This window comes from Lotus japonicus, chromosome 2 (genome assembly GCF_012489685.1).
Source record: "Lotus japonicus ecotype B-129 chromosome 2, LjGifu_v1.2".
In the NCBI taxonomy this organism is placed as follows: Eukaryota; Viridiplantae; Streptophyta; class Magnoliopsida; order Fabales; family Fabaceae; genus Lotus; species Lotus japonicus.
In genome coordinates, this window is record NC_080042.1 from 72,330,805 (window position 1) to 72,356,560 (window position 25,756).

At 36.2% G+C, this 25,756-nt stretch overlaps 1 protein-coding gene and 2 pseudogenes across 1 annotated transcript; 2 read left to right on the forward strand and 1 right to left on the reverse strand.

The window, feature by feature from the left end:
• Nucleotides 1–5,581: 5,581 nt before the first annotated feature.
• On the reverse strand, nucleotides 5,582–6,848 carry LOC130735645 (uncharacterized; annotated as a pseudogene).
• Nucleotides 6,849–16,835: 9,987 nt separating this feature from the next.
• Nucleotides 16,836–20,805, forward strand: LOC130739347 (plant cysteine oxidase 2-like). Its single transcript, XM_057591623.1, has 6 exons — nucleotides 16,836–17,004; nucleotides 17,122–17,366; nucleotides 18,559–18,677; nucleotides 18,899–19,061; nucleotides 19,683–19,901; nucleotides 20,041–20,805. The coding sequence occupies exons 2-6, from the start codon at nucleotides 17,147–17,149 to the stop codon at nucleotides 20,163–20,165; spliced, it is 846 nt and encodes a 281-aa protein (XP_057447606.1). The 5' UTR covers nucleotides 16,836–17,004; nucleotides 17,122–17,146; the 3' UTR covers nucleotides 20,166–20,805.
• A 1,344-nt stretch (nucleotides 20,806–22,149) lies between these two features.
• LOC130739349 (putative disease resistance protein RGA3) lies at nucleotides 22,150–25,751 on the forward strand (annotated as a pseudogene).
• The last annotated feature ends 5 nt before the right edge of the window (nucleotides 25,752–25,756 follow it).

The following is a 25,756-nucleotide window of genomic DNA, read 5'->3' on the forward strand; positions in this document are numbered from 1 at the left end:
CTAAAAGAAAGTTCAGACTTATCCAAATTAATAAGTTGGCCAGACACCTATTGATATTCACCAAGAATAGCATTAACCACATTCGCCTTCTGGTTATTAGCACGGAAGAACACTAAACTATCATCCGCAAAGAAAAGATGAGATATTTCAGGAGCTCTAACAGCAACACGGAAACCATGTAAACTGCCATTCGCTTGGGCACGTAAGTAAAGCCCTGACAATACCTCAACACATAAAATGAACAAGTAAGGAGACAGTGGATCACCTTGTCTCAACCCCCTTGAAGAGCTAAAAGAATGACATGGAGATCCATTAAGAAGCACAGAAAAGCTAGCAGTAGTCACACAACGCATGATCAGATCAATCATCACCTGAGGAAAACCCATGGAAACCAAAACTGTTCTAAGAAAACTCCATTCAACATGATCATACGCCTTCGCCATATCTAATTTAAGACCAACATATCCATGCTTTCCTTTCACCATCTTCCTCATATGATGAAAAGTCTCAAAAGCAATCAAGGCATTATCTGTGATCAATCGTCCAGGCACAAAAGCACTCTGAAACGGCCCAACAATCTCTGGGAGCCACAATTTCATTCTGTTTGCAATAGTCTTTGTGATGATCTTGAAAATAACATTACAAAGGGAAATGGGTCTAAACTCCTTTGCAAATGAGGGCTTCTTCACCTTAGGGATAAGACAAAGAAAGGTCTCATTGAATCACCGAGGACTTTCACCTTTGTTTAAAGCACCCAGAATAGCATTAGTAACCTCCTCACCAACAATTGGCCATAATCTTTGATAAAAAAAAAGGGCAGGGAGACCATCTGGACCCGGAGCAGCAGTGGGTTTAATTTGTTTCAGGGCTTCATAAACCTCCGCATGAGTATATTCCATGCCCAGCAAATCTGCCATAACTGGAGTCACCCGGCCTTGGACCACCTCACAGGTGGAAATCGCCTCCCTTGGAAAACCTGTGGAAAAAAGATCATCAAAAAAATAAGTTAGTACCAAAGCCACCTCCTCCTCCTTCTCATAGAGAACACCATTCGAATCTCGAATAGAATCCACCCAATTCCTCTCCTTCCTTTGAGATGCTTTTTGCTTGATGGGCATATAGTGAGAAATGGCACTACGAATGCTAGTAACTAGCTCTATATAAGGTCTAATTACTAACGCTTCCAGACATGGATGAACATTAGGCATTTGCCCCCACATTATTTATCAAAAACATACTAATGATACTAAGATATTTAATGTTATGTTACCTCACACATTAGAAAATGCTCCACACAATAGAAAATGCCCACACACTATGATATACACTATGATATATTTTAAAGTTCTATTAGTAATATGTTATATTTTTAATGTTATGAATTTATGTGTGTATATTGCCCCTACAACAATAAATTTATAGATCCGTCACTAAACGCATCACCCACAAATAGCTATAAGCATCCTTCAAATTTAATTGCACAACCATTCTGATAGCGCACAACTAGCTCATCAACCAACAGCGAGTTCCAAGTTCTCAGCTTCCGACAAAAGCCTTTGATCTACTTGTCATTGTTGTCCCTTCGGCTTGAGAGAAAGGGTGATGTGTAATATAAACAATTAGTCAATGTCTCTCATAATTAATCCACGCCTTTAAATTTTTATATATAACCACTTGATTAGATTTAGGGTGTGTTTGGAAGGAGTGAAAACAAGAAGAAGAGAAAAGTGAGAGTAGAAAACACAATTTCCACAGAATTTTCTCTCGTTGGTTAAGTAGAAAACATGAAACGAAAAGAATATTTAAGGTGAGACCCACACATATTATTTTCATCTCAAAAGTTAAGAGAAAATGTGGGGATGGGTTTATTGTAGTTAATTTACCAGAATACCATCTGCTTTGTATTTTAAAATAATATTAGAAATAAAAAATATCAATAAATGGTAATGGTGCGTAATAAAATATTAGTAACTATATTTCTTAAATTATATTTTTTTTTTACAAAAACTAATTTATTATAATATTTCATTTTGACTCAAGGATAGTTATGTCATTTATGTTTTTATTTTCTTTCACTTTTCTTTTCACATTCTCTCAAACCAAACAACCTAAAAAGCATCTCATTTTTTATTCCTTTTCTTACTTTTTTTCTTTCTCTTAATTTTCTTATGTACACCAAACATACCCTTAGCTCGAGGAAAGCCGGAGAAAAATTGGCTGCAGAGAAAATCCAAATCCATTGAACACACCTCCGGCCACAACTAACTTCTCTCCTCGGCCTGAGTGACTCATCTAACATTGTTTCAGGCTTTCAGCTGCACGCACCCAATTCAACCTTTAGAAAATAGTAAAAAATATGATAGTGCTCTTATATTTATACTGTTGCCTGCCTATATGTTAGCTAGAAACTTAAAATATGCACTGATTCGTAAACTACAAAAATCCAATAACCAAATCATGGACCGAATCAAATCTTTGCATGAAAACACTAAATATTTACTAGTACAAGGAAACGTTGTCATTGTTTCCTTAAAACAGGCATAAACATTTAAACTATAGGAGCTGAGTGATCGTGTACTCCTTAATGAGAGCCAACCAATTTGTGACACAGACGATAGTGCTAAAGCTTGCTGGGCTTTATTTGCAAAAGGTTTTCTATTGAGTAAATGATTAAATTGATCTAAAAGTATGAGTTGTTAGCAAGTTTGTTATAATTAATTTAATTTTAGGCTTAATTGCACTTTTACTCCCTGATCTTTCACCTTTGTGCGATTTACCTCCCTCATCTTTAAAATGAGCGAATTCCCTCCCTCTTCTATTAATATGTGCGATTTAGGCCCTTCCGTTAGTTAGCCGTCCAATTACTAACGGCGGTTGCTATTTTCACCCTCCCTTTTACTAACCACACCCCCATATCAGAAATAAAAATAAAAATAAAAATAAAAAAAGGAGGTAAATTGCACAAAGGTGAAAGATCAGGGGGCAAAAGTGCAATTAAGCTAAAAAATAAAAAAATAAATGAAATAAATGAAATAAATTAAATACAATTAATAGAAAATAAAATAAAAACTGAAAAAAAATATTTTTATAAAAATCAAAGAAAAAATAATAAAATAAATGAAATAAGTTAAATACAAATAATAGAAAATGAAAAAACATTTTTATAAAATAAAAAAAAAGCTGAAAAAAATATTTTTATAAAAATCAAAGAAAAAATGTTTTTATAAATTCAAAGAAAATAAAATATTTTTTTAATTGAAGATAGAAATTTAAAAATAAAATAAAATAATAATTATTTTTAATTTAGTGTAGGTGGTGCAAATAGAAACAAATTCTTCTTTTATTTTATTTTTAAATTTCTATCTTCAATTAAAAAAAATATGTTATTTTCTTTGACTTTATAAAAACATTTTTTTCTTTGATTTTTATAAAAAAAAATTCAGTTTTTTCTTTGATTTTATAAAAATATTTTTTCATTTTCTATTAATTGTATTTAACTTATTTCATTTATTTTATTATTTTTTCTTTGATTTTTATAAAAATATTTTTTCAGTTTTTTTTAATTTATAGTTTTTTTTATTTTCTATTAATTTTATTTAATTTATTTATTTTATTTTTTATTTTTATTTCTGATAAGGGGGTGTGGTTAGTAAAAGGGGGGTGAAAATAGCAACCACCGTTAGCAATTGGACGGCTAACTAACGGAAAGGCCTAAATCAAACATATTAATAGAAGAGGGAGGGAATTCGCTCATTTTAAAGATGAGGGAGGTAAATCGCACAAAGGTGAAAGATCAGGGAGCAAAAGTGCAATTAAGCCTTAATTTTAATGTTACAAAGTGTCAATCAAGTTGATAATAAGAACTAATTTAACCGACATTTTACAGCATCGAAAATTTAATGAATTATTTTCTTATTTCATGAACGAACTTGTTGTCAGCTGTTTACATTTTTAGGAACCAACTTTGCCATTATGTTTTCTATCTTATTTGGTTGGACTTGAATCAAATCAACTAATGTGACTCGTGAGGGTATTCAAGGGTTTCGATAAATTAAATTGTTTATAGTATTAATTAACTTGTACGTGCTGAAACAAAGCATCTTTGTATGCTGTCAAGGGACCAGTTTCCTGTCCAAATGCGTGCCAAATCCGCCTTCTTCAGGAACCAGGATCTATTTTGGATGTCCCCAGCAATTAAAATAAAAAGGACTCTTATGATCTTATCCTATTAATTGATATAAATTGAAAGACATTGATTAAGAGGTAATTAAGAAATAGATCTAAAAAAAAAGAGGTTAAGAAATAGATGAAAAGAATTAATGTCTTCCTTATTGTTGTTGTCTCATGACATATTGAGTATTGACCAATAAATTATTGGTTGATACAATAAATATCATGACAGATAATAATTAATGAGTTTCAAAAATTACACTTTAGTGATAAAAAAATGACAACATAACTTTCTAAATTAGATAGGAATGGAAGAGTTACCCTAAAAGAAATAAAACTTCCTTAAGGTCTAAGTATTTTGAAGGTTTGGTTTAGTTCTCAGAGTCCAAATTGAAATTGAGATGATAAATCCAACCTAAAGATGTATTTATATGTGATTTGAGTTGAAAAATGCCCGACCATTCAATTAAGGATTATTTTAATGAGTTGTTAATCACTCGTCGCCCTTAATGGTCAATTTTTTATAGGTAAATGTTAGTTGTTAGTAATGTTAGTAAATTAGTTCATTTTCAGAGTTCGAACTTTAGATTCTTTACCTCTCATCCTACTTAGCCCTTAATGATCATACATGACATGAATAGGATTGTGCAACTTTGCATGATATAAGTGCGTATTTTTTGAAAAAAAATATACTTTAGCTTTAGCTTATTGTGTACATATGTATCACTTGAGACTAAATCATCGCTTGACCTTGACAACCACCAATTTTTATGTTTCAATATTTCCACATTGCCACCTGGAATTTGGTGAATATTTCCACACTGCCATCTTTTGGAAGAGGAAAACCATCCAATTAGCTTTAATAGGACTAGCAAATTGCATCTTCCATTGCCTGCTGGCACATGCTGCTTGATGATTGAATTGTATATGCAGCTAAGACCATATACAATGGCTAATTCCTACCCCACTTTTTCTCTTCCCAACACTCCACATCATCTTCTCTCTTCAATTCAACAAACTTTCAACAATTACCCACTCCAATGGTTTTACTTAACTCTCAACACCCTACCCTACCCCACCACTCACCACTCACCCTACCCCACCACTTTTTTATTTCACATTTTTATTTAATTTTATATTTTTGTTTTTATAATTACATAAAATTACAATTATCGATTTAAATTAAATTAAAACAATAAACTCTTAACAATTTTTTTTTAAAATATAGACTCTAATTTTTTTTCTTAACTTAAAATGCAAGACAACAAACTAAGCATACAAGAATTTATTTTATTTTCTTAAAATAAAATGCAAGACAACAAACTAAGCACACAATATCTTAAAATGCAAGACAAGGAAAAACTAAGCACACAACACACAAATAACGTAATTAGTACGATACAAATCATCTTCAATCCTGAGACATTCCAAACTTTGCCCAGATGTGCTTCACTAGATCTGCTTGTAGTTAATGATGAACATTTGAATCACGCAACTCGGATCTAGCACGCACATGATTTGCAAAAGCGGGTAAAACCTCGGTCGAGTATGGTTGCTGTGTACTAGATCCACCTTCCCCAGATTGCTCAAAATCGGTCCAACGTTGAGCATATGAATCTCGTTCATCCTCGACAATCATATTATGTAATATGATGCATGACCTCATAATGATACTCAAGTCATCTATGTCCCACAAGCGAACTGGTTCACGGATGATTTTAAAACGAGCTTGAAGAACTCCAAATGCACGTTCGATGTCCTTCCGACATCCCTCCTGAACTTTTACAAATAACTTATCTGGTTCACTTTGAGGAAGTCTAATCGTTTTGACGAAAGTTGGATAAGAAGGATAGATACCATCGGCTAGATAGTATGCCATTATAGGGACGTTGATTCACAAAGAAATTCACAGCTGGAGCCTTTCCCTGTTCCACGTCATCAAACACTGGTGACCGATCTAAAACGTTTATGTCGTTCAACGTTCTAGGACATCCAAAAAAGGCATGCCAGATCCATAGGTCATAAGTTGCAACTGCTTCAAGAATAAATGTTGTGGTTCCCTTATCCCATCTAGTAAATTGACCTTCTCATGCTTTAGGACAATTTTTCCACTCCCAGTGCATGCAATCAATACTCCCGATCATGCCTGGGAACCCCCGCATGTCATTAGCATGTAGTATTCTTTGCAGGTCTTCTTGGGTTGGTCCTCTCAGGTACTGTTGCTCATACAATCGTATGATTCCTTTACAGAATCTACGTAAACACTCCAATGTTGTAGTACCTCCAATTTTGATGTACTCATCGACCGCATCTGCTGCCACACCATATGCTAACATTCGCATTGTTGTGGTACATTTTGCTAAGGGTGATATACCTTGTTTATTGGCTGCATCAACGCGTTGGGTGAAGTAGTTATCACTACTTGAAAGGTCATCAACGATTCGAAGGAAAAGATGTTTTTGCATCCGGTACCGACGATGAAACATTGCATCGTCATATGTAGGCTCATTGGCAAAGTAGTCGCCAATTAGCCTCTGGTTTGCCGCTATATGATCTCTACCGAGATATTTTCTACTACGAGGTGCAGTATCTTCTCGTATTTTTCTTCGACGCTCTCTAAATCGGTTGAGTACATAAGCTTCTTCAATTTGACTATTTTGAATGTATGCTGCAAGATCAAAAGGACAATCAGATGGATCCATTTTTTGTGAAATTTGAAGTAGATTGGAAGAGATTTGGGATATTGGTACATCAATGGATCTATGAGTCCATATAAGTAGGTACATTGAATGGTGGTTGAGTGCCGGATCTGAAATAAGTTATCAACCAGAGTTAATTATCGGAAAATGACAAGATTCGAATTGAGTGGTACATATTCAAACACAGTTACCCGAGAATTATAAAAGCCAAACACTACTAACCTAACACCACGAGCAAATTATTAAAGCAAACACTACAGACTTGACACCACTGGTGGATTTGAAATAAGTTATCAACCAGAGTTAATTATCGAAAAAGGACAAGATTCGAATTGAGTGGTACATATTCAAACACAGTTACCCGAGAATTATAAAAGCCAAACACTACTGACCTAACACCACGGGCAAATTATTAAAGCAAACACTACAGACTTGACACCACTGGTGGATTTGAAATAAGTTATCAACCTGAGTTAATTATCAGAAAAGGACAAGATTCGAATTGAGTGGTACATATTCAAACACAGTTACCCATACATTAAAGCAAACATTATTACATAGCTGTCACCACTTGAAAATTATTAAAGCAAACATTAAAGCAAACACTACAAACTTCACACCACTGACAAGTTTGACCGAATACAGACAAAGACTCGCTTGAAATTAATTTCCAAATAGCTCTTTGGACAACTGCTCTAACAACTCTTTCTTACGGTCACTGAGATGCTCTTCCGAAGTTAGCTTTAGATACATACTAACTTTCTTAGCATTAGTCTTCTCTTTCATCGCATTAGTCTTCTCTTTCATCAATTCGTTAGTCTCTGCTTGCACCGATGCTATCTTGTCCAATCGTTCAAGCTCTTTCTCCTTGAATTGGATATAAGAATCCCACTCTTTGTCCACCACCTCGTCAGCTTCTTCTCTAATTTTCTTTTTACTCTTTTTTTTAGCTGCCTCCCTACCCATTGGACGAGGAATTGATCCTATAGAGTTTGAGCCACTTGCATCACTGTCGTGTGATCTCTTAGATCCACTACTTCTCGAGCCACTATTTCCTCCTACCTGACTACAAAAACGTGGTTGATCACGGAGAACGCGCCATTCTTCCATCAAAGTAAATTGACCAATCTTCCCACTTGCGTATAATTCCTGCGCTCTTGCGATAACATCATCCTCCAACCAACCGCTTCGGTGCTCACGCTTAGCGCTATCATAAGCGCCAATCCATTTACCCAGTCTTGTGTTCATATAATTCCAACGGTTTCGGCAGGCAACCCAATCGCGCGAAGGATCGAATGAGCAATGCTCATTACAATACTCAGCAATATCTCTCCAAAATGTTTCTCCTTTCTGGTTTCTTCCGACAACACTGTTTGTTCCACAATTAATCCACCCACTAATTAGCACTAGATTTTGTGCAGTGTTCCATGCGGGTAAATGAGCTTTTTTGCTCTTAGGAGTGATTTCATTGACTTCATTATCAGCTGACCCGCCACCAAGATTGACTTGTGTTGAAAATTTCGGAAATTCCGGTACATCAACACTCAGAAAATTTTCAGGAACCACTGGCATATAACCACTAGACTGGGGTGTTTGAGATGAATATCTCACAGATCCATAAGATGGATGAGAGTTTGGAACAATTGATGACTGGTTAAAATTTTGTATGTTTTGAGGAGGTTGGTACGAAATTGATTTGGATCTGGATAATAGTTTGGATTTCGAGGACGTTGGTTGGAGATTTGATGTGGAACTTGATAATAGTTTGGATTTTGAGGACGTTGGTAAGAAATTTGATTTGGATCTTCATAGTTGTTGTGATTTTGGTTGTAAAATAGGTTGTTTGAAGAATTCTGGGTGTTGAAATGGTGATTGTTGGGATCCATTTCAATACAAATGCTAATAGATAGATAAATAAGATGGTGAGAGAGATAATAAGAGAGTGAAAAAACTTGGTTTTTTTTTTTCTGTGTCCAAATCAAACGAACCAAGTATCTATTTATAGAGAAAAAAAAATCATGAATTTTGGTATAATTTTTTTTTTCCAGAAAATATTTTTTTTGATGAAATAATTGAGTTAAAAAGATAAGGAAAAAGAAATCCGGAGTAACCAACCAGAGGAAGCCACGTGGCAGGGGCTGAAATTTTTTTTTTATCTCTCCTGCAGACAAGGCGCGTCATGTCTGCGCGTGTTGCACACGCGCCTGCGGTGGCCACTGGCCTCGCGCCACGTGGCACACCGCAAGCTCTTTAAACTTGTTGAAAATTTTCAACAATTTCACACTCTCTCTCCCCTTTCAACCAATTTCAACAACCATTAAACCTTTTTAACAAAATTCAACAACATTAAACAACACATTCAACCATCCATTGTGGATGGTCTAAGAGGTTTGAACTCAAAATCTGTGTTCTTCTTGGTTGTTTACTGTACTAATTAATAATTCACCTTTAATTTCTTAACCCGTTGTCATAAATAATTCTCATGATATAAATATAATACTGTTGACATAAGTATCTAATTATGGAGTATTATTCACTCAAATATACCGAAAACAATGTCAAGATTGGTTGATAATTAATATGTATTTTTTATAATTAATTAAGTATATTATTACTGTAGATTATTGTCCAGTTGTTAATCACATGTTCAAATCCAACACGAAAACTAATTATTACCCATAGTGGTTGCAAGGGATTAATTTTGTTGAAGAACAATGACTAACAAGCTAAGTAAGATTACCTATACAAATATTAGCTTATAAAAAAAACCTATACAAATATTAAATTCGCATGTATGCACTTGTATATATAGTTGAAAAGTGCAAAGAAAATGTCTCATCGGCAAATCTTGAGCCAGTAGAGTGGAGGCAAGTTGGCATCTGTGACTGATCGAGTTAATACGAAAATATGTCTTGTCATTTAACTGATAAATAAACATTTAGTGACATGTTTAATATTGTACACTATTAATTATCATAATAAATTATAACTTTGCTGTTTTTTACTATTGTTTATTACTCCCTCAATTCCAAAAATATTTTTGTTTAAGGTAATACTACAAAGAGTAAGATGATAATCATATACTAATATTATTAAAATATATTTATTGATTAGTTTTATTAGTATCACGTGCAACCATGAAATTATACATCTGATAGAAAAGAAGAAGAATTGCACTTGGTTAATATAAAAGTGATAAATGAGAGAAAATACATTAAAAGGTGGTATAATGAAAAAATTTAGAAAAAATGTTTTGGTTTTATAAAACAACAAACATTTTAAAAACTACGAAAAGAGGCTAAAACAACAATTTTTGTCGAGCAGGGAGGAGCACTTGATATATGTGAGTCAAATTAAATCCGCTAAAAAGAGGCAATGCGTGTGTATTGGATTTAATGTTGAATGATCCGCTGATAGAGATGAATGATATACTTTGCCAAAATTAAATCTCTCATAGTCATACCCGTATCAATCAAATTTTAAACTTGTCTATTGGGATTTGGGGGAGCAAGCCATGCCAAGTGTAGGGGTTGGAGTTAATTATACTTAATTTTCAATCAACATCCATTATCAAGATAAACATCAGGCTTTAAGTTAATTTCATTAATTATCTTTAGTACTAATTGTTATCTTAGTGTAAGGTTAGGCATTATGTTAAAGATCGTGGCTAATATTATATATTACTCCTTTCGTTTCTAATTAAATGTTTATAAAAAAACTCATATTAAAGAGTGTAATGAATTTTGTTAATTTTTATAATAATATTGTTTTCCCACTTTATTTATTGAAATATATTTTATCTTTTTTCATTTATTGTTTCCACAAGACATTAGTACTTAATAAAATATTAACTAATACTATTTGAAAGTTTTAAGTGGACATATATATAACAACACATTTCTTTTCAATTTTCCATGTGGGTAAATGGTCATATTGGTCCCTGGATGTTCGCACCGACTTCAGAATCGTCCCTGGATGAATTTTATTAGGCTCGCGGTCCCCAGATGTGACAAAAAATAGTCATATTAGTCCCTGACGTTAAAATCCCCATAAAAGTCAACATTATCTTTCTAATTTTCTTTCACTTTGGTCCCTTTCTTCTTTCTTCCACCCTCTTCACCCCCTGCTTCCATCATTTTCACCAAAACTCACCCCCCATCATGCTTCAGAAACCCAGAATGTAAACCCACAATCTTCACCTCCTTCATCTTCATCTTGTTCATCTTCACTTTATTCATCTTCATCCCCTTCTTCCATCATCTTCACCAAAAACTCCTCCCCTTATTCTAACCCTAATTTAATTAATAAAATTAATTTCTCCCCCAAATTAAACTCAATTCCCAATTCAATCACAATAGCAACACAGTCTTGAACCCAGAAATCATCAAAAATCAAATTCATTAATCCACCCCATGCCCTACTAGAGTCATCGCTGTGTTTCTTCTTCTTCCACTCTGTGTTTCCTCTTACGTTCCCTCTTCTTCCTCTCTTTGTGTTTCTTCTTTCTCTTTCACATGTGCAATTGAAGCCAAACCCAGATCTTCACTGTGATTTTTCTTCAACTACCCATTGGGCTTCAATTTCAGCTTCTCCCACTGATTTAGAACCTTACACAACTTCTATGATGAAGTATTCATTGTTGCATGTGTAGTTCTAATTCCTCACCTTTTGGAACTCACTTTCGATGCATTCATGTTGCAAAGGAGAGAGCTTGATTCCTTTTTGGTCATGCCCACTTGTTCTTCAAGCGGAAGATAGTAGAGGTGAACCCTTCTTCCACCGAATCCACAGCCAACAAACCTTAGTTCACCGCTTCATTGTTGAAATCTGCCACTCAACTTCGCGTCTTCATGTCGGGTCTCAAGAAACCCAAACCCGATTCGTCTGCTTCGAACCCATTACCAACCAAGAAGAATCGCCACCACCACCACCCCCTTCTCCACTCCTCTTCTCAAGGCACACTCCTCCTCTCTCCTTCTTCCAGCACCCCCAAATCCTAAATCAACTTCCACCTCAAAACCCTAAACCCCCAATTCTACCAAATCCCCTCCGAAATGGGCGCGTGCTTGAAGGCGATGAGGAAGACGAATAAGGTCGACGTCGAGATCTGACGGTGGAGAATGGGTTGGAAACTGCAGATGATGGAAGAAGGGGATGGAGATGAATAAAGTGAAGATGAACACGATGAAGATGAAGGAGGTGAAGATTGTGGGTTTACATTCTGGGTTTCTGAAGCATGATGGGGGGTGGATTTTGGTGAAAATGATGGAAGCAGGGGGTGAAGAGGGTGAAAGAAAGAAGAAAGGGACCAAAGTGAAAGAAAATTAGAAAGATAATGTTGACTTTTATGGGGATTTTAACGTCAGGGACTAATATGACTATTTTTTGCCACATCTGGGGACCGCGAGCCTAATAAAATTCATCCAGGGACGATTCTGAAGTCGGTGCGAACATCCAGGGACGAATGTGACCATTTACCCTTTTCCATGTTGTTGGTTACCTTGAATTGGTTTGGGTTTTCTTGGTTTTTTATTCTATGGGATTGTTCTTTGTTGATAAGTGATTAATTAGCTTTTTTTGTGCTCTAGTCACCTTCTTACCCTCTGTATTCATCAATGCTTTGTTCCCAAAACTTCTATTTAATACATATTTTTGCTTTTTTTTAAGGAACATATGGATAGAGTATATAAATTTAATTTTACAATATTTGTAAGGGTAGCTAGGATAAGACGAAGCATGTGTATAGCTAGGTTTTGACTTTTGATCTATTGTTGACCGAATGCGACCCACGGCCACGGGACAACGTAGGATTGAGGAAAAAAACTTGTTTTTACGGAACCGCAATATATAGCTGCCTCAAAAGCAGGAGATGATTCTTTGCATATATATTTCCCAATTTTTGTCTTATGAAAATATGATGACAGCCATATGTCACTAATATATTATTTGAAAATTTATGTAATGTTTTTTCCATCATAATATACCCAACTAATAAATAGCCGGTCATAAGTCATAACCGTTTATAATCAATGGTAGCATTTATCGTTGCCTTATGAAATAAGATACTGCCTCAGCGCCCAATGGGAAAGGAAGAGGCTTATAATTATAAGAGAAGCTATGAAGTCGAAGAAGAATCAACTTTACTCTGACACTGATCTTATACCTTAAATTTAAACTATTGTTTCTAACGTTTTAGATTTGGAATTCAAGAAGTATAATTTTTTTGTAATAATAATTAAAATCTAAACATTATTATTGATATAAAAGTCCATGTTTCAAACGGAAAAACTATAATTTATTAACAACTTCTCTTATTTTTGACATTCATTTTTATGTATTTATATATCATTTTCAATTAAATCATTTATCACATTTCTACGTAACAAATTCAAAACGGAAGCTTACTAAAAAATTAGCTTGGTGAGTTCTGCGAAGCACACCATGCATCTTGATTGATTGATTAATATAAAAAATTAAAAGCAAGATCCTAGTGGCAACAAATAAATTATTATTTATTAACCCTTGAGGTACCCCACTTCTTGAGGGGCAAATTATAATCGAACGAAACCAAATCTTTTTTTTTTCAATGAATATATATATATATTCTGTCTTTACCAATTTTTATATACAGCCACGTGAAAACGGCATGGACGAATGAAGCGTCGAAGAAATAAAAAAACAGCCCAGAAAATAAAAACAATGTATATTAATTATACAGACGAAAATTGAAAAATAAATCTTTTTAATTTTTTTTAAACTCAAAATAGTTTTCTTTATTTTAAATTGTGAAGCGTCCCCTGTCTTGTCTTCTTGGAAGATGAACATACTAAATAAGTATGAGAAGTTGTGCTTTGTTAAATTAGTTTTGAATTCCTTACCCGTTTTCTGTATATACTATATAGGTTGCATAGCTACCATCTAATATTTGTAACTTAATTGATCAGTACACACATTTTCTTTGGAGCTCTTATGCGACCAAGAAGGGATGACATCTCGTGAGTTGGAATAAAGTCACAATTGTGAAAATTTGTGGTGGCTTGAGTGTGAGATTGATGTCGAAGAGTAACATAGTTTTGCTTGGTAAGTTGGTTTGGAAGATGTCAAAAGATTCGGCTGTTTTTTGGTTCGGATCCTGAAAAATATTTATATGAAGAATATTCATCTCTTTGACTACAAAATTAAAGTAAATGTCTTATATACTTGGTGCAGCATTGTTCGAGCTAGGGATCACTTGTGAGATGTTTTTTTTTTCATGTTACAACAAGTAAACTCGTCTCTTAGGTATCAAAATGAGCTTGGCTTCAAGCTCTCTATAACTTTGTTCCTTTTGTCCATGTCAATGATATTGAGTTGTCGGTAAATGATATTTGGGAGAATGGGTGGAATTGACAAGGATTTTGGAATATTATTCCTTATGAAATTCAAAGCTTGGTCAATGCGGCCCAGGTCCAATGGGCAACTATTTGATGATGATTGGAGATGGAATTCAGCATTAAGTGGTCGCTATTCAACAACCTCAGCGTATGCTTTGCCGAATCTTTGATTCAAGAACTATGTTGACCATCCCTTGTGTATAGAAGCTTAAAGCTCTAGAGAAATACAAATTTATCTTTTGGCTAGCCTTACACCTAGTTTTACCCTCAAATGCACACTGCTTTTATTGTAAAACTGCAACTAGTCCAGCCTGTACTCGTTGTTCGCATCCTACAAAAGACATCCTTTACTGCTTAAGGGATTGCCCTCATTCTAAAGAGGTTTAATTCAGGCCTGGTTGCGATCTTTCACTTATGTTTTTTATGTTGAATAGCTGGGATTGACTGGTTGGAGTACTTAAGCAAACTTTTTTTTTTTAAAACAGTACTTAAGCAAACTTAAGTTGAAAAATTACTTCATCACGTATAGTGGATATGGAATGAGTTCAGAAGTTTGGGTTATTTGACCCTTAAGATTTGTTCAATGTAGTAGTATGCATGACACTTTCGCACGTTATGTTTCTAGGGACGTTACTTTGTAGGTGCACATTAGTGATCGTTGGACAACACCTGATACTGATTGGTTGAAATTAAACACAAAAGAGAGCTACAATAGAAGTAATTCGGGTATGGGCACTATTAGGATGCTTCGAGATCAAAATGGAACTTGGGTCGTTGGGTTCTCTAGCTTCGAAGGCCAAGGGGATGCTTATTTGGTCGTGCTGTTAGTTGTTATTCGTGGCCTAGCTTAAGCTTGGAATGTTGACGCACGGGAGCTGGATTGTGAGCTTGATTGTTTGGACGTTGTTAATGGTCTCACACACAATGACTCTCTTAATCTTCATTCTTGCGCAACTTTTATGTCTAAAGCTATAAAAGTTTGGTGCAACAAGACTAAGAGGTTGTCTTTCAATATGTCTCCATTGATTTTAACAAGGTGGTTGATACTTTAGCTAAGTTGGGATATTGGGAGAGGGAAAAGGAGTATTGGATTTATCCTCTTAGGAAAGTTCTCGACCTGTTGGATAAGGGATAATTGTTTTTCCTAATTGTTTGTTTTGTTGTTATTTTGTTTCCAATCTAACAAAAAAATTTGTGAAAGGTAAAAATAAACAACTGTTTTGGACTTAAGGGAGTAGTATTAATATAATATTCCGACCCATATACAAATATTGAGACGAGGACCTGGAAGATGAGCAAGATGTATACAAAATTACCCCAAGTTTATAAGGAAGCGTTGCTCTCCATCCCCCTTCTATCGATGATAGGTTCAGTGATTTGTGGGGCTTGGAATCCTAAAACTAAAATGATTTTCTCAGCTTATCAACGGTTGGATGATAATAACACTATTATCAGACCTGTTGAATCCTTGAAATGGTTTTGAAAAATCAAGCCTCCACAAAAGATTAGAGTGTTTCTTTGGTTGATTATGCATAATGTGTTCCAAGTAAGCAATCATCACTTTCGGTGTAATCTTGCTTCTTCGCTAGGTTGTTTAGATTTTCACATCATGATAAAGACATTCTCCATTGTCTTTGTGATTGTCCGCACTTGAGGAAATTTTGGTTACGCTTGAATGCTTTTACTTGTATGAGCTTCGCTATAATGAATACTCAGGCTTAGGTCTATGCCCAAGTAGGGGGGACACACCTCTCTCTCTTCGTTGCTGCAGTTTGGAGAGAATAAATGGACCGTCCACTCAACCCGTAAATGGACGAGACAAGAACATGTTGACCATCTGCAATTTCTCTAGCAGCAACATCATAATTTTGTTGTTGCCTCTCGGTGGTCAGCATTGCCTCCAGGTGTTGCGTCACTTTGGTTACTGACGGTACCTTTAGCCCGATGAATTGGCTATTGGCCATGGGAGAATTGGTTTTTAACAGCTATGGAACATGGATTAACAATTTTTATGCAAAGCTATGTCGGTGGAGATGCTATTCGTGTAGAGATTAGTGATATGAAGCACGATCGTAGTTTTCTTCGGAACATAAATATTATAAAGTCATTTTGAAACACATTGTTTGAAGCTTGTTGAGTCTTAAAACAATGATAAGTGCATGTTCTATATACATGCATGAGATCTCCTTTACATTCTTAGAATTATCGAACATAACTATGATGTCACTTTTACCATGTTCCTCGTGAAGCTAATTCTCCAACAGACTATATGAAATCAGTGCTACTGTGCAGCATGACATCACTATTTCGGACTCTCCTCCGAATAGGGCTAGTAGTAGTTTGTTGTTTTCGATTATTTTCATTTATTACCATATAATAATATTATTATATCTAAAATTCATATATTAATGTTCATAATCCCTTTTGAAAAATGTTGATAATAAATGATAATGAATATAATAGTAACACAAAAATGCCATATCATCACATAATAATATTATATAAATATAAGAAAAACCCGCTGTTGAAACAGCCCACTGGAATGGCAAACATGGCCCCTGGTTTTCTGATTTCCTTTGCTAAAACAAACTGTTTTTCTCTCTCAACTAACCCTGCTTCTCCTTCTTCTTCCTCTTTTATATCAATGTCAATCCTCAATCCAAACCCATCTTCACAATTTTCACCTCAACCTCAGCACAGTGCACCACAACTACCAACAACAACAACAGCAACAGCAAAATACCCTGCAAAAACTGACAACAGTAATCAAATTTCATCATCCTTATCTTGGTTCTTTATTTTGCATTTTGAAGTGATTTTCGGATACCCATTTGCCTGAATTTGAGTTTCTGAGCTTTGTTTTTTCATTGCATTTTCAGTTGGTCCGCAAAGTTGAGACCTTTAATGGGGATTGAGAGGACCTTGGCAGATATAAAAGGGAGAAGCTTCTGTGAATTGCCGAGAGAAACCATTACTAGCAGCGGCTCTAAGCGGAACCGGCGGCGTCAGAAGAAGATGCCGCCGGTTCAGAAGCTATTTGACACTTGCAAGGAGGTTTTTGCTTCTGGGGGAACAGGGTTTATCCCTCCCCCTCAGGACATTCAGAGACTTCAAGCTGTTTTAGGTACGAGGTTTCCCTCTTTTTGGATTCTGATTGTGCTATGTTGTTAATTTGTCATGTCAAAATTTTGATCTAGAATGAAGATTTTGTGTGGTTTTCTTCTTGTTGCAGACTCAACTCTAGTGTACTACTTGTGAATTGGCTGGAATTTTTCCCTTTTCCATTGGAATTATAATAATTTGGTTTTGCAATTTGGACCCTGTGTGGTCCTGACCAATAGTTTTTTGTAGAGTGTGATTCCTAAGAATCGAACTTTTGAGATAATCTATAATTTTGGAGGGATATTTTTTCAATTTTTTGTCTGTTTTTGCTTCAATTATACAAATTGAACCAATTTCTGATGTTACCTATCACCCTGTGTATTTTTTAGGTTGTTTTGGGGGTGGGGTGTTTGTGCTTTTTTATGTGCTAATAGTTATTTACTTCCCTGGGAGTGGGATGTGATGTGCCTTTTGTGTCTTCACATGCATGTATTTTATATACTCCGAGGTTTCTGCAATGGCTATCCAAATAAAAAAACAAAAGCTTGTCATGTGCTTGTTGTTCCCCACTACATATATATTTGCATTAAGTTCAGTTTTCAATGTGTTGTCAAGTCCTTGTTCTAATATAAACGAGACATCAAGCATCACAACCAATTTGTCTCCCCTTTAATTTCCACCACTTTCCTTTTCCATCCCGCCTTCTGTTCCCCACACATCACCCATCATATCTCTCATTTGTCTCATTTTTTGTTCCTATCTAGACCTGTGCTCCTCTCTCACATTTGTTAACAAATGTGTGGATAATTTGGTTTCACTAGTCCTTAAATTAGGACTTTTTTGATGACAATGAGCTACATTATTGGCTTGCATTCCATATTGTTTGGTAGGGGATAGTGAATCTATGGGCTTCTTACCAAGATGAATGTTCTTGGATTTGTTTTTATGGTGATGATTGTCAATGTGGATAAGAAACATTGTCAAATGGCTAAAGGAGGTCTAGGACAAAAAACACATTGTTTAGTGGGAGTTGTTAAGCATAGTCAAAAGGGTGATGTTCTGTGCTGGTTTTATGTCTGGACATGGAATCATATGGGCTTTTTGTGCAATATTCTTTGAAATCATGCCACTCACTTAACAGTTTCCTGGACCACAAGTTTACCTGTGCAGTAAATTAAATTAATTATGCAATGTTTGCCTCTCTTTATATTCAGATGCAATAAGACCAGAAGATGTCGGCTTGAAACCTGATATGCCGCATTTCCGGTCAAGCTCCGCTCAAAGAATTCCAAAAATTACATACCTACACATCTATGAGTGCGAAAAGTTCTCGGTATGTGAGCTAACCTAAACTACTTTCGTATTAGTGCATGTTTGGAAAGTCGTTCAAAAATCACAGAGAAGCCAAAATCACGGTGGGCAGAAGCAATTTTTCTCAACTTTTGCTTCTATCCACCATAATTTTAGCTTCAGTGTTGTTTTCAAACGTGTTCTCGCACTAATTAGCATGATATGAGTTTGTTGATGGTAACCACGTTATATTATGTTATGTAGATGGGAATATTTTGCTTGCCACCTTCTGGGGTTATTCCCCTTCATAATCACCCTGGAATGACGGTTTTTAGTAAGCTTCTTTTTGGAACTATGCACATCAAATCATATGATTGGGTCGTTGACTTGCCTCCTGAATCTCCTACCATTGTCAAACCCACAGAAAGTGAGGACTTAATTTCCTGTTTTGTAATCTTTCCATATTGTACTATCCTTTACTTCTTATTTATGATGCTTTCGTACACTGGTACTTTTTCCACTGTAGGATGGATACAAGTTTAAATTTAGAATAGACATTAAATAGAAAAATAAAGTATCTTTTTTATGTGGGAAAATATAGAAACCTAGAAGGAAAATGCCATTGCCAAATGCCAAGTAGCATTGTGGTTGGACAAACCTATGATATGTTAGACATTAGGAAACGTCTGTTTTTTGTTTTGTTGCTGTAATGATATTTAGACACCTATGGACTCTACAGACACCTAAATAGTGCAGGACCCTCTTTTCTCTTCCTTTCTTACTCTAGGTGTATGTTGGGTGTCTCCACTACACGGATGTTAAATGAATTATTTTCAATCTTCTTAACTTCTTTTGTTATATCTGGAAAATGTAAAAAAATGACCTTTTACATTAGCATGTTAAATTTTTTTTTCTTTTTGACAATGACTAATGAGCTAGTACTGGTTGGTAATTTACTTATTTTGTAGTATTTTTTCCCTTTTTAATTTTAAATTTGGTCTTCCTAAGCGTAATAAAAGCAACTAACTTTGATGTTGTACTTATGCAGATCAGGCTCTTGAGATGCGGTTAGCAAAAGTTAAGGTTGATGCTGATTTCACGGCTCCTTGCAACCCCTCTATCCTGTACCCTGAGGATGGGGGAAACATGCACTGTTTCACAGCAGTGACAGCGTGCGCGGTTCTCGACGTTCTTGGTCCTCCATATTCGGATTATGAAGGCAGACACTGCACATACTACAATAATTACCCCTTTTCCGACATTTCAGGTAAATTGCCACGAAATTCATGTGTTTGGATACCAGTTGAAAGCGACGTTTTCATACTTTTATTCCATTTTATGATGAGAGTTTCATTTAATTTTTATCTTGGAAGTTAATGCTAACTACACCTTTTATGAAATTTCAGTAGAAGGAATATCCATACCAGAAGAGGAAAGGAATGGTTATGAATGGCTACAAGAGAAGGAGCAACTTGAAGATTTAGAAGTTGATGGAAAAATGTACAGCGGCCCAAAGATTCATGAGAGCTAATCATTTTCTGTCACCCCAATACACAATCTTCCTGTTCTTGTGACCACATGTTGCTTTCAGATATTCCTACAGATCCATTTTCTTTTGGTTTTTGCAGTCAATGTTGCGGATTCGATGCCGCCTTTTTCGGTTCAGTAGAGAACAATACATCTGTGTTCTTGTACTTTTTTTCTTCTTCTTTTGTTTATGGAACATTAGGCACTTGACACTTGGTGCTGTTTTCAGTCTATAGTTCTTGTGTACATACCAAGAAACAGAAAAGGGCAAAGGAGATAATGCTGCACAGGAAAATGAAGGGGCAATGAAATGAACTAGTCGTCTGAAATTGAGCCTCATTTTTAGCATGTTTAGATCAGTTTCACTTTCATCAGAATCAATTGTGGTGTCCAGAAGCTACTTATAGAATTTTTTCCCCAAATTGATTTTGACTTCAGAGTCAATCTAGAAAGATTTACAAACATCTACTATCTTAGGCTGGCGGGTTTTACATTTAATTTTCTTTCAGATGATTCAGAGCTACTACACAACTGAAGAATTTAGTGAATTGGTGTAACATACTTCAGCTTATACTGTGATTGGAAATAGAGATTGTGTTGAGTGCTAATGATTCCTAGCAAGGCTTCATGATTTTTTTCACCCAGTTTTTACTTCTTGGTGTTTCGATGTTCATCTAGCCCTTTTCTAATGGAAGCACTTGTACTTTCTCTAATTGAAGCACTTTTCAGTATGTTATTAGTCATTTAGTGGGAAAAAAAGGTTCCTACTAGAATTTCGGTCTGAATTTGTATCATTTTGTAAAAGTTGTTTGGGGAGCATATTTGGTATGAAGATTTGTTTCACAATGAGTTGTTCTAACTAATGATATTGGTCTTTAAATAAAATTTTCAACAAAATCAATCTCTTAACTTAATAAGTATGAGGTTTTGGTCCCTCCACCCATTTTAGCGATGATGTGTCATGCTGCCATGTAGGCTTTTAATGAGGTAAATTATAGAATTCTATTCAGGGACCAATATTATAATAATTCTTACGTGGAGAGAACCAAAATAAAATAAAAAATAATAATTTTGCATCATACTCCATCATCTTATTCCATCTTCAACTCTTAATAGTTTCAAAATCAGCCCATGTGTATGAGTTTGGGACTCAAGTGTTGCAATTCCGGTTAGCAGAATGTCGTCATCTTTTATACCAAGACACTGATGAGACTTTAGCCTTGCTTCCCGCTCCTGTGGTTTAGCGTTGTTTTCGCTTTGTAACCATGCCCCTCCATGTTAATTTTTTTTTAAATAACATATACTAGTAAATACTTCGTTTTTATGAATTTTTTTAACGTCATTTTTTTGAAATTATAAATACTCAAAAGTGAGTTATACTCAGGGAAAGAAAAACCTTAAAAAGTAATTTATAAAAGTGATTAATTTAAAAAAAAAATTATAAAATTGATTTTCTCCTTGTTGAGTTCGCGGTGGGCCACGTTGGCCAGGTGATTTCGGACGCCGGTGGCGGAACGTGACACCAGAAGGAAGAAATGAGTGTGGCGGCGGAGGTGGTTTCGTGGTGGCGCGAGAGTGGTGGTCGTGAATGTGGGGTTTAAGTCGCATGGTGCTGGAGAAGGGGTTCTCACCTTGTTGGTAAGCTTTGACGGCGGTACAATGGAGCACCGGCAGAGGAACTCCGGCGACTGCTAAGGTTTGTTTCAATACTCTTTTTACAACAAGGGTCATAGAGCAAATTGGTAACTTTGTTTCAAAGTGAAATTTTTATTCATACCATTAGTTTGATGTCACTTACCCATTATCAAAGTTTCACAAATTTCCCAGTTGGTGGATAACACTCATCGGGAAAATCGCTCAACGCTCCTACCCACGAGTGAGCCTCTGCCGGCCTCCCCAGCATGCCACTGACGCTAACGCCACCCGGCCCGGTAGTCTGAAGGTGCTTTCTCTCCGTTCTACTATTTTTTTAAAATAAAAATTCAATGATTTTCCAAAATTTGGAAACTTCAACGAAACCCTGTAACTGCATTATTAGTATGGGTCCCTTGTTGACTTCACAAGTCGACACAAAAATGTCTCTTCTCTTTATTAATCTTCTAGCATGATACTAGTCTTGCACTGAAAATCTGCAATTCTCAAACTTTTGTATCTTCATTTTGTGAGGAGAAACTTAGAATATGGCTGAGGCTGTGCTTGAAATTGCTCTTGAGAATTTGAGCTCACTCATTCAGAAGGAGCTTGGCTTGTTTCTGGGTTTTGATCAAGAATTCAAAAGGCTGTCCAGCACACTCACTGCAATCAAGGCAACACTTGAAGATGCAGAGGAGAGACAATTCACTGAGAAAGCTATTAAGGATTGGCTGCGAAAGCTGAAAGATGCTGCTTATGTCCTGGATGACATCTTGGACGAGTGCGCCACTGAAGCATTGGAGATGCAGAATGGAGGATTCATGTGTGGTTTATAAGACAAGGAACAAATCTCTTGTTGCTTATCCTCTTTTCATCCCAAGCATGTTGTCTTCCGTCGTAGAATTGCTAAGAAAATGAAGAGGATAAGTGAGAGGTTAGATGAAATTTCTGAAGAGAGGAGTAAGTTTCATTTGACTGAGATGGTTACCCAGAAAAGAGCTGAGTGGCGCCAAACCACCTCCATCATTGCTCAACCTCATGTCTATGGAAGAGATGAAGATAAGGATAGAATTGTAGACTTTTTGGTTGGTGATTCTTCGAGTTTCGAGGACTTAGTGGTCTATCCAATACTGGGTTTGGGTGGACTTGGAAAAACAACACTTGCCCAAATTGTCTTCAATCATGAGAGGGTAGTCAACCACTTTGAACAAAGAATTTGGGTGTGCGTTTCGGAAGATTTCAGCTTGAAAAGAATGACAAAAGCTATCATAGAATCAGCATCCGGGCATGCCTGTGAGGATTTAGATCTAGACCCACTGCAGAGGAAACTTATAGATTTACTGCAAGGAAGAAGATATTTGATTGTTCTGGACGATGTGTGGGACGATGAACAAGAGAATTGGCTGAGGTTGAAATCTTTACTGATACATGGAGGTAAGGGTGCTTCAATTTTGGTCACTACTCGTCTCCAGAAAGTTGTAGCCATCATGGGAACAATGCCTCCTCATGAATTGTCAATGCTATCCAATGATGATTGTTGGGAATTGTTTAAACAACGAGCATTTGGACCGAGCGAGGTAGAACGTGCAGAGCTTGTGGGCATAGGAAAGGAAATAGTAAAGAAGTGTGGGGGAGTGCCTCTTGCAGCAATAGCAATAGGAAGTCTCTTGCGCTTTAAAAGAGAGGAGAAAGAATGGCTCCGTATCAAGGAAAGCAAACTGTGGAGCTTGGAAGGTGAGAACTTTGTCATGCCTTCCTTGATACTAAGTTACTTGAACTTGCCCTTAAAATTGAGACAATGTTTTTCCTTCTGTGCATTATTTCCCAAAGATGAAATAATAAGCAGGCAGTTTCTAATTGAACTTTGGATGGCTAATGGATTGGTTTCGTCCAATGAAATGGTGGATGCAGAGGATATCGGAGATGAGTTATTTAATGAATTATATTGGAGATCAATTTTCCAAGATATTAAGACAGATGAATTTGGCAAAATTACAAGTTTCAAGATGCATGATCTTGTTCATGATCTTGCTCAATATGTTGCCGAGGAAGTCTGTTGCAGTGCAGTTAATAATGGTATAGCTGATGTGTCTGAAGGAATCCGGCACCTATCATTTTATAGGATAGCCTCATGGAAACAGGAAGTTAGTTCAATCCAGTCGGGTCGATTCAAATCTTTGAAGACCTGCATATTAGGGGAACATGTTTATCTATTTGGGGGTCGTTCAGTAGAGGCATTGAAATCTAATTCTTTGCGGATGCTTAACTACCACCGCCTAGGAAGTTTGTCAACTTCAATTGGTCGTTTCAAATATCTAAGACACTTAGATATCTCTTCCGGATCGTTCAAATCTCTTCCGGAATCCCTTTGCATGCTCTGGAATTTGCAGATTTTGAAATTAGACAATTGTCGTTATCTGAAAAAGTTACCTGCTAGTTTGGTACGCCTAAAAGCTCTACAGCATCTATCATTGATTGGCTGCTATTCTTTATCAAGATTTCCCCCTCAAATGGGGAAGTTGACTTGTCTAAGGACTTTAAGCATGTATTTTGTTGGCAAGGAAGAAGGGTTCCAGTTGGCAGAATTGGGACGGTTGAACCTTAAAGGACAACTTCACATCAAGCACCTGGAGAAAGTAAAAAGTGTAATTGATGCTCAAGAAGCCAACATGTCGAGTAAGCACCTGAATAATTTGCAGTTGTCATGGGGGAGAAATGAAAACTGCCAATCACAGGAAAATGTTGAGCAGATTCTTGAAGTGCTTCAACCGCATACCCAACAACTTCAAATTCTTGCTGTGGAAGGATATACAGGTGCATGTTTCCCACAATGGATGTCCAGTCTTTCTCTCAAATATTTAAATTCTTTAGAACTTGTGGATTGCAAAAGCTGCTTAAACCTTCCGCAGCTAGGGAAACTACCTTCTCTGAAGTATCTAAGTATATCCAACATGAGTCGTGAAATAATATACTTATACGAGGAGTCCTGTGCTGATGGAATTTTCATAGCTCTGGAATCTCTTATACTGGAGAAGATGCCGAACTTGAAAAAGTTATCAAGGGAGGATGGAGAAAACATGTTCCCGCACCTTTCAGATCTTGAAATTATTGAATGTCCTCAATTGTTAGGGCTTCCACGCCTTCCATCTATGAACAGTCTAACTATACGGGGGGAAGGAAACCTGGATTTACTAAATTCAATTTATCAATTTGGTAGTCTTGAACAGCTATATTTGGGAGGAAACAAAGAGCTAACTTGCTTTCCAAATGGGATGCTAAGTAACCTTTCTTCTCTAAAGAGACTGCACATTTTTGGGTGCTCCAAACTTGAGGAGTTACTCCCAAATGAAGTCGTTAACCTTGGTGCTCTCCAACAACTGGACATAAAACATTGCCAGAGCCTCAATTCATTAACAAATGGAGTATTGCAAGGGTTGCACTCTCTCAAGAAATTAGTTATTGTGGGGAGCATAAGTTCAATATGTCAGCAGGTTTTCAATACCTTACTTGCCTTGAGCAGTTGGCGATTCATGGTTGCTCAAAAATTGAAGGATTACAGGAGGCTTTACAGCATGTGACTGCCCTGAAAACCTTAATATTGTCTGATCTTCCAAACCTAGTATCCCTGCCCTCCTACTTGGGAAACCTTGGCTCGCTTCAAATTTTAGCTATTTCTAAGTGCCCCAAGTTGACGTGTATTCCAATGAGTATCCAATCCCTGAAAAAGTTGGGAATTTACGGCTGTGAAGAGTTAGCGAAGCGATGTCAGCTGGAAACAGGGGAGGATTGGTCAAATATAGCTCATGTTCAAGATATTGTAATACAAAACAGTGGAGCGCGCTTCTGCTTGTGCGGATGGGGTGATGAGGAACATAAGGCTGCAGCTTTATTCAAGAACGACCGCCCTCAAGAATTAGAAGATCTATATCTCCATTACGCACTGGCGCAATTAGTATGATATGT